Source organism: Channa argus, chromosome 16 (genome assembly GCF_033026475.1).
Source record: "Channa argus isolate prfri chromosome 16, Channa argus male v1.0, whole genome shotgun sequence".
NCBI classification, from domain to species: Eukaryota; Metazoa; Chordata; class Actinopteri; order Anabantiformes; family Channidae; genus Channa; species Channa argus.
Window position 1 is genome coordinate 22,669,608 of NC_090212.1, and position 15,148 is coordinate 22,684,755.

Below are 15,148 nucleotides of genomic sequence, written 5' to 3' on the forward strand. Positions count from 1 at the left end.
TACTGTACTCATTACTGTAGTACAGCTAGTACACAGTCTATCTGCACAAATGTCATGATTCAGAGTTTGTCTTAAACCTATTATACATTCTGTACAACATGAGAATACTACACACACATACATTTACAGACAAATGCATCTAAAATAAGAGTGTTTCTTTTTATTTCTAGAAACAACCATAAAATGTGGTAACAATTATAAGTTAAAGAGGGGGTAATATTACAGAGACATCTCTCTGTAATATGCAGATTTGATTTGCCAGAGGATGTTGTGCTGTCAAAAAATTTGAACTGGGTTCAAACACAACTCAGACACTGTGAAGTGACATTACTTTCCTGCATTGTGTTACTGTTGTATTCTGTGTGTGTGTGTGTGTGTGTGTGTCCAGGCGCAGTCAGACATGGAGGCTCGAGTGTCTCAGCTGGCAGATGGAGTTCAGAAGCTGCTGCAGGCCGACAGGTAAACACACTGACATGTTTGTTCTTCACGTTTGAGGACACTGAGCAACCCTGTGAATATATTGAATGTATGTACAGTGGTGAGATTTTCTTGTTTCTGCATCGTTATGACCCAAAACCTAATCAGAAAACGAGACCAGAAGAACCCAAATAATGATATGATATAATGAATGACATTATAATACTTCACATTTCATCTGCATTAATCCTTAGTTAATAGAACAACTTGTGTGTTTTGAGTTGTTGTCTTGCTGCGTGATCCACTTTATGTTGATCAAAGCTTCTTTGAGAAAACCTGCTCGGCTTCAGTTTAAATGGGGACACCAACCTTTTCCTGTAGAATTTAGAGCTGCATCAGTCATGGAAATTTGTCCTGGACCAGACGCAGCAAAGCAGGATCCTGATCCTGCCACCACCATGTTTCACAGATGGGTTAAGGTTTTTATGTTGGAATGTAGAGTTTGGTTTTTGTCTTTTTCAAACCAAAACTTTTCTCATCCATCTACAGATCATGTAAAACTCACTCATGTTTTAGGTCACAGTCTAATTTGCATGGCTCACAAACTTGAAAGAACCTCTGTATATGACATCTCTGTGACCTCACCGTCTATTTGTCAGGGAGGGCAAACACAGGGGACAGAGCTTGAGCCAGCAGACGCTGCAGCACATGGAGACTTTGTACGGCCATCAGCTGCAGCTGCAGGTAAAACATACTCACCTGTTCAGGTGCTGCTGACTCTTCTTTTTTGTCTGGCTTCTCATTGGCTCTCCTCCAATTAGACCCAGCTGCTGGAGTCCGTCCTCAGGATAGTGACGGTCAATGGCCCTGCAACTAATACGACGTCTTACCCTACAGCTTCAGCTCGACCAGCCTGTCTGCAGATCACGCACCTGGATGCTGCAGGTAAACACACAACCCTTGGTCTTAGGGGATCTCAGCAGGCCACAAGGTGACTGCTGGAGGCAGTGAGATGATTTGGATCTGTGGGGATTCTGTATGCATCACATAAATATCAGGTACCGGAAAACACTGCCTGAAGCAACATAACAGCAGAGATTTGACCCCATTCACTGGTTAGAGAGCGAAACAACAGAAGCTGCCAGTGGAGTTTTATCAGTTAATCAGCTACTCAGAGGAGAAACTGATCTTTTTGTTTTTATAATAGTTGGGGCGGCTGTAGCTCAGGACCACAGGGTCAGTGGTTCGATCCCCGCTCCTGGCTACATGTCGAAGTGTCCTTGGGCAAGACACTGAACCCCAAGTTGCTCCCAGTGGGTCAGGTGCACTGGTCGTCTTTCATCAGGTCACACGGAAAATTAACAGGTTTACTGATGTAACAAGTTACTGTGACCAGCAGGAGGCAGCAGTGTCTCTGACACACTGAGGCTGTAACCATGGAAACTCCCATCTCAGACCCAGACTGAGGTTTCTTCCATTTTAGCCCTGGTGGGATAGGTATGGGGTTGTCATGGAAACCAGGTTGTTTGTTGCAAAAGGTTATTTATAGCATCAGTTCACTGCTGATGTTCTGCAGCTGTTTGTCATAAAGCATCAGTCTCATGTTTATATTTTGGTCTTTATGAAAACATTTTCTTCTCAATATACTTTATTGGACCTGACTGCATGTGCATTCTAAATCCCCCTACCTTTTCTCTGTGAGCTTTGTTGGATTCACCGAATAGTTATGAATCTCTGGTTTCTGACTGATTAAAAACCACCTGTTGCTGAGGTTTGATCATTAGCATCAAAATCAACATTCTGCTGCATCTGTGAGAAAATGTTATATTTAGATTAAAAAGCACAATGGGACAATGTGTCTTTAATAATCAAACTGAACCAGAACTAATGCAACAGAATAATTCGTCATAGTATAAAAATCAAATGCTAACATGACTTGCAGAGGTGAGATCAGAGCAGCTGGGACAATATTAAAGAGGAAATGGTCCAGTTGGTAATGTTCCACGGTCTACTGGACACACACCTGAATAAACACGCATCTCCTACTTTCCTTCAGACTAGACTAATGACACGATGAAGCTGCAGGCAACAATCATGATGGAAATACTCACATCTAAAATATCTTTAAGCTTAAATGTGCAGCTAAAGAACAAGTGACAAGTTTTCTTTGTCTCTACTCCTCAGTCTCTACTAAGGCTTATTGTTTTTTTCTGTCTCCATTAGCTAACGTCCTCAACAATGATCAGCAAAGCTCCTCTGCAACCAGAGTTGCATCTGCTTCTGCTGCTGCTGCCGCCGCTGCCATGGAGACCGGCCCAGCTGCCATGGAGACCGGCCCAGCTGCCATGGCAACACCCAGCAGTGACCGATGGCCAGAGCAAACCAGGTGAAGGGGAAAGGGAGGGAGGGAAGAGGGTGTTTCTCTGGGTTTGAGCTTGACAGTTTTTTTTAAACAGAGACTGAAAATAAATCAGGGTTGTTCCGAATCACACAGGCACGACGCATCACTCCACACTAAATATATATAGAAAACAACAACTTTTGTCCTGGAGAATCAGAAATTTTACAGTATGTGCTGAGAACTGAGGAGACATGGTGTGGTGGGATTCACAAACACATCCAGGACCCAAGTCTGATCAGGTCCAAATGGGTCTCATGTCTTTTTGTATGATGTGTGTGTTTAGTGCATTCTAATGAACACACCCAATTATTACCTTTTACTGCGTGGATTAGTTTTGTCAGTAAATTTAAGAAACTAAAGGTTTTCTGTCCCCAAAGTCAACCATCGTTCAGACCTCGTAATATTCAGTTTATACATAGAATAAAGAACAGCAAAAGATCTGCACATCTGAGCAGTTTAAATCTGATAATAGTTACATTTTTGCAGATAAATTATTCAGATACCAGCCTGGAAAACCTCCTTACAATAATCCTTTTTTATATGTCAGTGTAACAACACGAGCACAGTGTCAGATGATTATTCCACCAAATAAATCAAATCTCCAGAAATTTAAAAGAAAGATCAGAAGCAAACTGTAACGTAGCCTTGATCTTTATTTAACCTGCAGCAGAAAATTGGTGTGTGTGTGTGTGTGAGTGAGAGAGAGTAGGATTTGCATAATTATTCAGTCGGGGGCTGCAGCTCACCATATATACAGCAGCTTCCTTCTCGACTGGCGTTACCATGGCAACACAGATGGTATCCATCAGTGACGTGTGTGTGTGTGTGTGTGTGTGTGTGTGTGTGTGTGTGTGTGTGTGTGTGTGTGTGTGTGTGTGTGTGTGTGTGTGTGTGTGGCTGACATGGACCAGAGATTAAACCTGCTGGTTGGTAACATTTATTTCATATTTGTCCACTGCCACTTCCTGTGGTCATCAAAAGTCAACATGACATCAGAATACAAACAATAACAGTCAAAAAACTTAACTGCATTTTATCTTATGTCAAATAAGGCAGAAAACAACAGCTCAAAGATGAGGTGTGATTAAAAATGAAAATATGTTCTAACCAGAGACAAACTCAGCTCCCAAGCACTGTAGAAATTTGGGAGAATTCGCTGTGGTGACCCTGAACTCAAAGGATAAACCGAAAGTCTAATTCTCATGATGTCACTTCCAACCTTTGCCTGGACATGAGCAGAAGCCTTAGCTGTCTGAAAAAGCTCTAATGCAAATACATGTCAGAGCAGCTCTGAACAATTCTCTTTAGCCCCTAAAAGGTATTAGAACATCTTATCTCCCATGTCTCCAGATTATTTCTTATAATAGTAAAATAAATAATGCAAGTTATACTGTAACATATTTTATATATATATATATATATATATATATATATATATATATATATATATATATATATATATATACACACACACACTCACCCTGTCCTGCTCTGTCTGGACTCTGCTTATTGCTAATTTTTCTCCTTGCTGTTGCTCATTTGTTAATCTGCCAATATTCATTTGTACACTGAGTTAATGTAGAAAATTAGTGTGAACAGCTTTCTTGGGGCAAAATCTCAACTAAACCCGGAAATGAACACAAATTAAGAGCAGGACGATCATGAAAAGAGCTGCGGGCTGGCTTTCTGCCACAGGACTATCTATAACTCGACTGTTTCCGAGCTGGTGGATCCTCACGTTTTATGTGATGACAAATATAGAAACTACAGTGCGGACAGGAACACAATCACTATGTGTCGGGGGGAGACAGAGGTGAAACCTGCCTAGCAACAGACACGTTTTTCCTTCATGTCTCTGCAGCAGAATTACAGCTCCTGAACGTCCAGGAGAGAGAGGAAAGATGATCAGCAAAATATTGACATTGTTCTCCATCTTTTGCGAAATAGACACACTCACACACACTGTAAGTTTTCCATCAAAAATAACAACACATGAAGCGACCTGCTCAGTGCAGTAAACACCAGCAGCTGCAGCTCACACTGCTGCAGCCCCTCACTCAGGCTGGGAGGGGGGCGGATGAGAGGACTGAAAGAGGGAGGAGGACAACAAGTGGCATCGTGTCATTTCAGTCTCAGAGAAGCTGCAGGGGGAGGGGGCAGTGACGTTACTACTCTGCCAGGTGGCATTCCTTAAGGAGGGGGGGGGGGGGGGGGCACAATCCAAATTCCTCAGCTTCTCGGGGAGTGAGGCACGCAGACCTCCCCCTCTTCCTCCACGTCCTCCTCCTCAGTCTCTCCAGCAGCGGCAGGAGGAGCAGCAATAACCGCCTGTCTCTCCTCCTCTCTTGGTTTAATCCGCGGGAAGAACCGAGCAGCTCCGCGGAGGAGGCAGGGAGGGAGACGGGCAGAGGGAACATGTCCTCCCCGCAGGTCTCCTCGTCCCGCAGACAGTCATGTTACCTGTGCGACCTTCCCCGCATGCCTTGGGCCATGATTTGGGATTTCACCGAGCCCGTGTGCCGGGGCTGCGTCAACTACGAGGGCGCGGACCGGATCGAGTTTGTCATTGAGACAGCCCGACACCTGAAGCGAGCACACGGCTTTCAGGAGGGCAGGTCCCCCGCAGGCGGACCGCCGCCTCCGCCGCTGCAGCAGCCCGCCGTGGCCAAGAGCCAGTCGGTGTTACTGACTGGGAAGGAGTCAGCGGCTCAGCTCAATCACCACCAGCACCAGGACGGGGCAGGGAAGTCCCAGCAGCCAGGTTTGGAGCGGTACCCGCTCGGCGCGGACAGCCGGGCTCGGTTTGATTACAGCGGGAGCAGCACCAGGCTGCCCAACGGACTCGGAGGACCCAATGGGTTTAAACCGGACGACGGACCGCCCGAGCTGAACCGACAAAGCCCGAACTCGAGGAGTAGGAGCCACGGTGGGCTGGTTTCTGCCCCGGGACAAATGAACGTACCGCCGAACCTGCTGCCTCAGACCCTGCTTAACGGACCGGCGCCGCACGGCTTGACTGGCAGAGCCGCCCCGCAGGGCTCCATGGTCGGCGTTGCTCTGCCCGGGCAGGTGGGGCTGTCGGAACCGGGGGGAAAGCGGCCCGCTTCTGTGTCCAGCACCGACCAGGAGCGGGAGCTTAAGGAGAAGCAGCGGAACGCGGAGGCTCTGTCCGAACTGAGCGAGAGCCTAAGAAACCGACAGGAAGAGTGGGCCAACAGGCCGAAGCTCGTGCGGGACACGCTGGTCGCTCTGTCCGGCTGTACCCCCTTCGACGTCCGCTTTAAGAAGGACCACGGGCTGGTCGGCAGGGTGTTCGCCTTCGACGCAGTTGCCAAGCCGGGGCTGGACTACGAGCTGAAGATCTTTATCGAGTACCCGAGCGGCTCCGGGAACGTGTTCTCCAGCGCCTCCGGGGTGGCCAAGCAGATGTATCAGGACTGTATGAAGGACTTCGGCCGGGGTTTGTCCTCCGGGTTTAAGTACCTGGAGTACGAGAAGAAGCACGGCTCCGGTGACTGGCGCCTGCTCGGTGATTTACTGCCGGAGTCCCTGCGCTTTTTTAAGGAGGGCGTGGGGGGAGATATGTTGCCGCAGCCCTACATCGACGGCAGCTACCCACTGCTGCCCACCTCCCTGGTGCTTCCCGGCCGGGCGTTGGCTTCAGGCAGCGGGAGCAGCAGCTCCAGACCCGGGGTGCGGAAGAGGAAAGCGTCCCCGGAGCCGGACTCGGCAGACAGCGGGCTGAAGCTGACGGACGAGCAACAGCGGCAGCAGTGGATCAACAGCCAGACCGAAGCCCTCAAACTCTCCATGGCTGCGGGCTCCTTCGCCGGGCCGCCGCCTCCGCTCGGCACGGGACACCCCGGTCTCCCCTCTGGCCGCGCTACGCCCCCGGAGTCCACCGCCCCTCCGCAGAACGGACAGTCCCCGATGGCCGCGCTAATGTCTGTGGCGGACACGCTCGGGAACGCGCACTCTCCCACTAAGGACAGAGACTCGGTTCATTCCACCACCTCCTCCTCAAGACATAACAGCAGCAGCCCGGTTTCCCCTGCCTCCGTGTCCGGACAGAGGCGCCTCTCTTCACGCAACGGAGACCTGGGTCTGTCCGCGTCCTCTCAGGCCGCAGGTAGCATGGACCAGGTGCACGCTCAGAACGTGCCCGACTCCCCCATGGCCAACAGCGGCCCTCTGTGCTGTACCATCTGCCACGAACGGTTGGAGGACACGCACTTTGTGCAGTGTCCCTCCGTCCCCAGCCACAAGTTCTGCTTCCCTTGCTCCAGAGAGAGCATCAAGGCACAGGGAGCGTCGGGGGAGGTATATTGCCCCAGTGGGGAAAAGTGCCCCCTGGTCGGCTCCAACGTGCCCTGGGCGTTCATGCAGGGGGAGATAGCCACCATCTTGGCTGGAGATGTTAAGGTAAAGAAGGAGAGAGACCCCTGAGGGGCTGCAGTTTGAACTCCTCTCTGCTTTCAGAAACACACAAAGAACCACATGTGTCTGCTGAGCCTCAGAACCTGATTTTCTATGTGAGAGAAATGTAATCAGTGCCTGGATGCTGATGGACTGTTGTTTAATCAACACTAGAATGCGAGAAGCAGGGCTGCAAATACAGAATCCTTAAAAAACCCTAGGGTTTAGGATCAGCGTGATTATGAATCTGAGCCAGTCTGTCAGTATATCAGTAATAATAACATTGATATGATGATAGATGAGGTTTTGTTTCAATAATCTGACACAGTCTTATTTTTAATGTTTTGTAATTAAGTGAATTTATGAGCTTCTAATCTTCACCCAAATATGAAAACATTATTAAATGAACCAGCATTTTATAGGGATTAATGTGGCAGCGATGAAACTTACTCCGCTTCTGGTTTAACTCAAAATGTTAGAAAACAGTTAAAAAATGTCCATCACAGTTTAAAACAGCTTAACGTGCTGTCAGAGAGTGAATTGAATTATTTTATTGTTGGTTTTCATCATGTGAATGACCACTCAACACTCTGTCCAGACCTTAGTGTCAAAGCCTCATCGGAATCCAGATTCACAAGAACTTTATTGATCTCAGAAAAAACATGATGTTGAGACACTTAAGTAAAACCCAACATAAATTCTGAAGAACTGGATCAGTCCAGTGAACCGTCATGTTTAGTTTAACCCGGCCATGTGGAATAACCGCTGCCCGTCTGGAGGCTCAGGTTCTTGGCCATTTTCCCATATTAATCACAGGAGTCCCATAAACATCAATTAGTCCACTTGGTAATTTTATATTATAACCAATGTTTTTGATTCATCATAAGATCACAGATCAGTTACATTAACATTAACACCACCAGGTAGATCTTATATATAAAAATATGATAAACTAATAAATGCCGATGTATCATTATGGTTTAACCACCTGTCCGCACATAAAGTGGTTAAAACAGCTCCACCTTTACCAACAGTGACCTTTGACCCTTAGTTTTCATCAATTACTTTTCATATGTTGCCATAATTACCATAATCGGTATTGCTAAAAATACACTTTTCAAAGTGGAGCATATTTACTTTTGTACTTAAGTAAAATGTAGATTAACTGTTAAGTACTTTTACGTGAGTCAAGGGGGGCGGCTATAGCTCAGATAGTAAAGGCAGTTGTCCACGGACCACACCACAGGGTCAGTGGTTCAATCCACGGGAAAAAAAACAAAAAACTTTTACGTGAGTCAAAAATTTGAAGTGCTACTTTTTGAGCCAATACTTGCACTTTTACTTGTGTATTGAGTTTGTGTACTTCTACCACCTCTACACACTGTAGCTGAGTCTCAATTTGGGACTCCATTCTGCGGAAGATGCAGTGTACGCGGTCTTCAAAGGCATGTTGCTTCTGTAGACTGTGTAGACTATGAAGACTGAACCATTGGCCACATTAGAAGGAACCTTTGAAATGGGACAAAGCCTGGTTGTGACAGTGTGAAGCAGCTTTTGAAGGCATGTCCTGAATTGAGACGCAGTGTGTCAAATTTGGCTGTGCAGCCATGGTGACCCTTGTCCTCCAAGACATTGTTAAGAGCACCAGTGTTAATGTTGTGGATGATCGTTGTAAACATGTATGCCTTCATTTCTGTAGCTGGTGTCACACTGTGGGCTGTGTGTCTGTCTGCAGTGACATGACTTTACTTTATTAAGTTATTTGAGCAGGAATTTAAAAAAAGATGTTTCCTATAACAACCGATAGTGTCCAGCAGTTTAGTGTGTACAGAGCTCCCAGGTGAGGAAACGTTCTGTCCAGGTCCAAATAAAACTAACGGCTGTTTTTACTATAAACTAAATGACAGGTAAATGTGTTGATTATCAAGGTCAATACTGAAAAATAGATCAGAATAACTTCTAACTGATTTGTGTCCCCTTTTCAAAATTAGAATCCCTGAGAAACTGCCTGTCCAATAAAACTCCTCCAAACATCATCAGCTACATTCGCCAAACACTGATTGGTCCCAAATTACAAGAAACATACTTTGAAACCAAACAACTGAAGTGCAGAATAGCCTTCTACACACAATCAACAATAGAAGAATCGTGCCTCAATCACCATCCAGTTTTCGCTGCAGGATGGTAACAAAGCAGCAGCTCTAGTTGAGGATGGTGAAGTCGTGACCAAAATAAATCTGTGACTGTTAAGTAGTTTAGATCCTGTTCACTTACTGGAGGTTAAGCCTAATAGGTTTTTAAGAACAGTTCAGAGCTCAGATGGTAAATTAAAATGTTAAATATCCAGATACGGAATTTTTTAATGACAGGCCATATAAAATCATTTTAATACGCATATAAAACATGGGTTATTGCTGCCGCCTCAGACCTACAAGGTCCCCAGTTCAAATTCTCAGCCTACTGCAGCTTTTTTATGTGGAGTTTACATTTTCTCTCCCCGTGTTTCGTCGGTTTCCTCCAGTTTCTTTCCGCAGTCCAAAGACATGCATGTGAGATTAATTACATTTAGTCTTTTAGTAGATGCTTTTATCCAAAGCAACTTACAAGTGAGGTACAAGGCAGCAAAAATCTAATTGGTGACTCTAAATTGCCCAAATGTGAGTTTGAATCTGTGTCTTTGTTGACTCTACCTCTGCCCAGTAATAGCTGGGATAGACTCCAGCTCCCGTAACTGCAAACAGATATTGGATATAAAACATGTATTTCAATAATCATAAAAACTACAGACATGGAGGCATATTTAGTTCATGATTTCATGACTTACACGGGACAACTGATTAAAGTGTCTTTGACTCTGTCATCTTGATCCACCTCCACCAGTGTTAGTGCAACCTACTGAAAATCACAGAAAATATAATTGTTTAATGGACTTTCTCCTCACTCTGGCCAACTCTAAAAACTCACAATAATAAAATAAAACATACACAGATGTGAGCAAAAAATTTTTAAAAAAATTTGATAAATGGATGATATTTAAAGTTCAAGTTCAAGTTCTAGAATTGAAACGCAACAAAGAAGTCAGCTGTCAGAAACAAAGTGGTTCCTGGTTCTGGTATAAAATAGGAATAAAAGGTGGGTTATTTTTCAGTCTTCTGTGAACCGTTAATTGGACAAAACAAGACGTCAATGTGCATCTGATGGACGTGTCAATATTTTTTAAACCTCACTTATTCTAAATCTCGACTCTGGTACGGTTCTGGACAGAGATAATTTAGACCCCATATTACTGGTAACTGATGTCATCACTTTTATGACATTTTTAAATTGATAGTAGCCAAAGTGAACAGCTGTGTGTGTCTCTCCCCTTTTTATGCAAAAGTTTACAGACTGAGATACACAAAACTGCAGGTATTTTGGGTCTATAGTTCTAGAGTTTTTAGCGATGATGCAGAAATTCATAAATATTTTTACCTTTATTTGATCACCTCTGTTATATACTTGGTAAGTGAGGTTGTTCGATAGATAAGTAAGGAACACATTCATTACTTGCAGCCCTGCTTCAGATTATTTTTTTAGTTAATGAGGTTAGTCAGTTTTTACTGGGTAATCTATGATTTATGTAGAATTTGACTTATTGTTTCTAGTAAAGTGCAATTTTCTTATCCACTGAGAGAAATCGGTAAAGTGATTATGTTTAGGCAAAAAGCATAGTGCATTCGGGTCACATTTATAGCTGCAAATGTGAAATTTAAGTCTTTAATACTGTAATTGATATGTAACAGTGGATTAATCAGCATCATCAGCATACGGTGATGTTGTGAAGTTTTCACTTTGTATAGAAGTTTTGAAGGTGGGATAATATTGGAAATGTAGGTGCATCATACAGAGTATTACATTGTGTGGGTTTCAGACTCAGCGACAGTTCCACTGATGGGTTTTAAGGAGAAATGAAGGTTTTCAGGCTGAGCAGCTGCAGTAAAGGACTAGTGTTGGGTTCATCTTTGTGCAGAGATGGAAACATATAAATACTCTACATGTGGATGTTTCAAAAAACAAAAGAGTTGGAGTGTTTGTGTCGTTGTGGAGGTGACAGAGGTGTGATGGTGTGACGTGTTTAAAAAGGTTCAGCGACAGCTCTCAGTCACAGTAACACTGATTTCATCATCACACCGTCTGTTAAATCACGTTTATAAAAACGTTTTTAGTTTTTATACCAGTTTTACACTATTTATTTCAGTTTTTAGAAACACGTAGAGTTTTCTGTATTTTAAAAGTAATTAATAAATTTTTCTTTAAGCTGTTTTATTTTTTATTTTTACTGCAATAAATCTTTTACTTCAGCAGTTATGTTTTTCAGTTTTCCAGCAACACGAGAAGACATTGGCCTGTTTCTGTTTTTATTTTGTATTTCTTGGTCCTGTAATGACAGATGATAATAATGATACAATGGATGAAACAAACACATGTGATCTTGTAATGTGCCTTGGAGCTGAATCAGTTGTAATAAATTTCATTGGTTTGAAACTTTTCATTGATGTGTGACTTTTCTGTCTGACTGAATGGACAGGAAGCAGTGGCACTGATATATTTTACTTACGTAAAGGTAAATATTTAACTTTGAAGAAAAGTCCTGGATTCAAAAAGTAACTTGAGAAAAAATACAAATGCTGTAGTATCAAAATGTCGAAGTCTCTCGTAGTCACTCATAACTGTTTACTGTGCTAAAAAGAAAAGTCGTGAAATTTTAAAGTTGATAAGTAAAACAAATGTAAATATTAATTTGTATCTACAAATTGTGACAGAAAACAGATGGATTTATTAGACTAAATAATGACGAATAATACATGAGATCAGATTATGTAGAAATTATAGTTGTTTATTTAAAGTAAAACGTAGCTGGTAACTATAGCTACAAAAGAGGTGGCAAGACACATGGACGGGATGGAAGCTGTCAGGGAACGGTTCAAAAGCTGTTTTTGGTAACGTAATGCCATGATCTAGAGAAACTAATAATTAATGGCCCTTTTTAAATCAACTTAGTAGCAAAAATATTTTATTAGCATATGGTTTTATAGTATTAGAATATTATATTCCTATTAGCTTCCCTGACAACTGTTGTTTAAGTCGCCACCACAAACCATTCAAAAGATTCATTGAATCCAAATGGAAAAACTATATGTTTTATTTATCTGAATTTTTCTGGAAAAAATTACCTGCATGTGTATTATTATATATTAATGGAATGTAATTATGTGTACAGTATGAAAAATATTAGGGTGTGTTTGTTGGGTTTCTCTATTGACCTTACAATGTTAAGTGCCTTGAAATCACTCTGTTGTAATTTGGAGCTATAGAAATGAAGTGAATTGAAATTGAATTGTAGTAGCAGTAGTAAACAGCAGTGTGTGTTGTTAGTGGTAAACAGTGTTCGACCTCTGTGTGTTTGCAGCTTTGATAAAAATAATCATTAAAAAAACATCTTTCTCCATGTTACAGATGTGTTGCTGACGTGTAGCTGCTGCTAGTTCAGAGTGGGGGAGGGGTGGGGAGGGGGCTGCTGAAAGTTGCCATGGAAACCACCGCTGCCAGCAGGATGGGTAGATGAAGAATAATGTAAGAGACAGACTGCAGAGTCTTTGTCTGCAGAGCTGTTTCTTTACTGCAGCACAAACGGGAAAATCTCAGGTTGTTGTGGAGCAGTGAGGAAGCAGCAGAGAACTGAGTGTGGACAGCCTGGGACTTCAATAGAGCAACAGTCCCTTAAAATATACAATCGTTCTGTTTTATTTTATTTTATTTATTTTTGAAAATTGGTGAAAACCACCCAAATAGCTGCAGATTTCAGCTTTGGAAGAGAGACTAAATAGGGACTAGAACTTGTATTTGCAAATATCTCTTATCTTTTACATTTGTCTGTATAGTTATTAAATATATTTGTATGTAGCAAGTATTAGTAACTGTCTGTCAAAACAAGTGGACAGACAATTCCATTTCCTGTTTATGCTTGTTTTGCCACTGAATGCCACCTTAAGGGGAATCTGCAAAACTGCATGAATTTATAATTTTTCATGCATAAAGTGATAAGAATTCCTGGACCCTTATCATAAAGTGTTACTGGGGTTACTGACATGAAGTCTGAGAGTACGTTCCACAGCAGAGATGACTGCAGACGGCACAAAGAGACGTGCAGAGAAAGACAATGATCCTACGAGAGATTCAAGATGCAAAACTAAAGGTCTCAGAATCAGCAGTAGTGGTATCAGTATTACAGTATCAGTAGTAGTTGTACAGTAGTTTGGTTTTTTTGCTGCATTGCAGATTTTTCTCTTGGAGTAATAACACACACCTGGAATGTGTGTGTGTTAAGGTGCCCTTGGCTCAGTGCAGCAGCTCCACTGTGTGCATGCTGATTACCACACACTCACACACAGTGGGGTTTCCATGGTGGCTTCCTGTTTAGAATTCAAGCAGTCCTCACATCACATATGTGTGTGTGTGTGTTTGGGAGTGGCAGGGATAAAACCATTGGGTTAAAAACACTGTGGATGTGACTCTGCAGCGTCTGAATGACAGAAACTAAGGATAAAAACAATTATTTGGATCAGACTCTATGACAAGTAAAGTAAAATCCATCAACAGTTTTTTGGTTTGCACTGTTTTACACATTTAAACTTTGGCATATTGTATTGTTAATGCCATTTTCATACTGTGTAGAAAGTATTTCGTCCCTGAATCTCACTCCTTGTTTGCGTTGGCAGACTTGACTGTTAAAGCTAATTCTATTGTTTTCTATTGAAACAGCTGAGATGTGGTGAAATGTTTTGGATGCAGCTTTGGCTTCCTCTGTCTGTACGTCACTGCAGTCTGTTTCCCTCCTCGTTTTTGCCCGTTGCCATGCAGGATGCTGTGGTTGCCGTGGTTACATGCCTCTGGGTTAAAGCATCATTTATTCAGGAATGTGCTGTGGAAACAAAGGCCCAGAGGGAAAATGTGTTAAATGTGGATCCACTTTCATTTTGTCATTTAGGCCTGGTTTGAAACGTATATCAACTCTGTGTCGCACCCAGTTTTTAAAGCATGTCAACAAAATCAGTGACTATGGCTAAAACAGGACCCAGTTGCTGAAATAACAAATAATTGTTAAAATAAATAAGGTGCGGAAATTTGGCATCTGCAATATAAATGAAAATGAGGCGCAAACAGATATTCAGCAGCTGTTAACTGGCGACCCTTACAAAAGACACTAAATTCACCTCACTGCTCACTATAAAACTTGGTAGCACTTTTTTTGATAAACAACAGGATGTTAATAAATGTTCAAAAACACCAGAGCAGGCTTATTAGTTAATTGAGTTCCTTCTCCAGCTGACAAGATTAACCAGCGACTTGCATCATTGTACATCACTATGCGTCAGGTCGTCCACTCAGAAGAAGAGGCGACACTGTGCAGTAGAGGAATAATACATAACAGTTATAAGTTGAGTCTGCTGGAGGTTGGAGGTCAGGTGTGTGTATGTATGTATGATTTGTCCTCGCCTCGCAGCATTGATTCCATTTATAGACGATGATGTCAGCATTATCTTACTCTCAGCATCCCCCACAAATACCACTCCCCATTCTCAAGTGTCTCAATAGGATGTGGTGTCCAGTCTCTCTCTGTGTTTCTATTTTTTCTTTCCCTATGGCTGAAAATAAAGCTATTGTTTGCCTCTGGTGTTAGTTCTCCTCCTCCCCTGTGCGCGCGCACACACACACACACACACACACACACACACACACACACACACACACACACACCCACACCCCAGCTGACATGCTCTCTCTGTCTCAATCTGATTGGTTGGGTCTGTAGATCTCACCTGAATCTTTATCATGATTTATTTATGTAAACCTCAATTAATTCCATAAATAATT

General features: G+C 42.9%; 2 protein-coding genes across 3 annotated transcripts in view; both read left to right on the forward strand.

Annotated features, from left to right (window-relative positions):
- The window catches only part of kiaa0586 (KIAA0586 ortholog), a 37,113-nt gene that overhangs the window by 4,654 nt on the left and 17,311 nt on the right, over positions 1-15,148 (forward strand). For both annotated transcript variants that reach the window (XM_067478941.1, XM_067478942.1), the window contains exons 6-9: positions 389-459; positions 1,077-1,161; positions 1,239-1,362; positions 2,641-2,803. In XM_067478941.1, the coding sequence (XP_067335042.1) occupies positions 389-459; positions 1,077-1,161; positions 1,239-1,362; positions 2,641-2,803 (443 nt within the window). The remainder of the gene's footprint in view (positions 1-388; positions 460-1,076; positions 1,162-1,238; positions 1,363-2,640; positions 2,804-15,148) is intronic.
- On the forward strand, positions 4,305-11,765 carry irf2bpl (interferon regulatory factor 2 binding protein-like). Its single transcript, XM_067478945.1, has one exon. The coding sequence runs from the start codon at positions 5,234-5,236 to the stop codon at positions 7,262-7,264; it is 2,031 nt and encodes a 676-aa protein (XP_067335046.1). The 5' UTR covers positions 4,305-5,233; the 3' UTR covers positions 7,265-11,765.

What these genes read in the sequence shown, in the direction of transcription:
- irf2bpl (XM_067478945.1), top strand. Translation starts at nt 5,234, where the DNA reads ATGTCCTCCCCGCAGGTCTCCTCGTCCCGCAGACAGTCATGTTACCTG.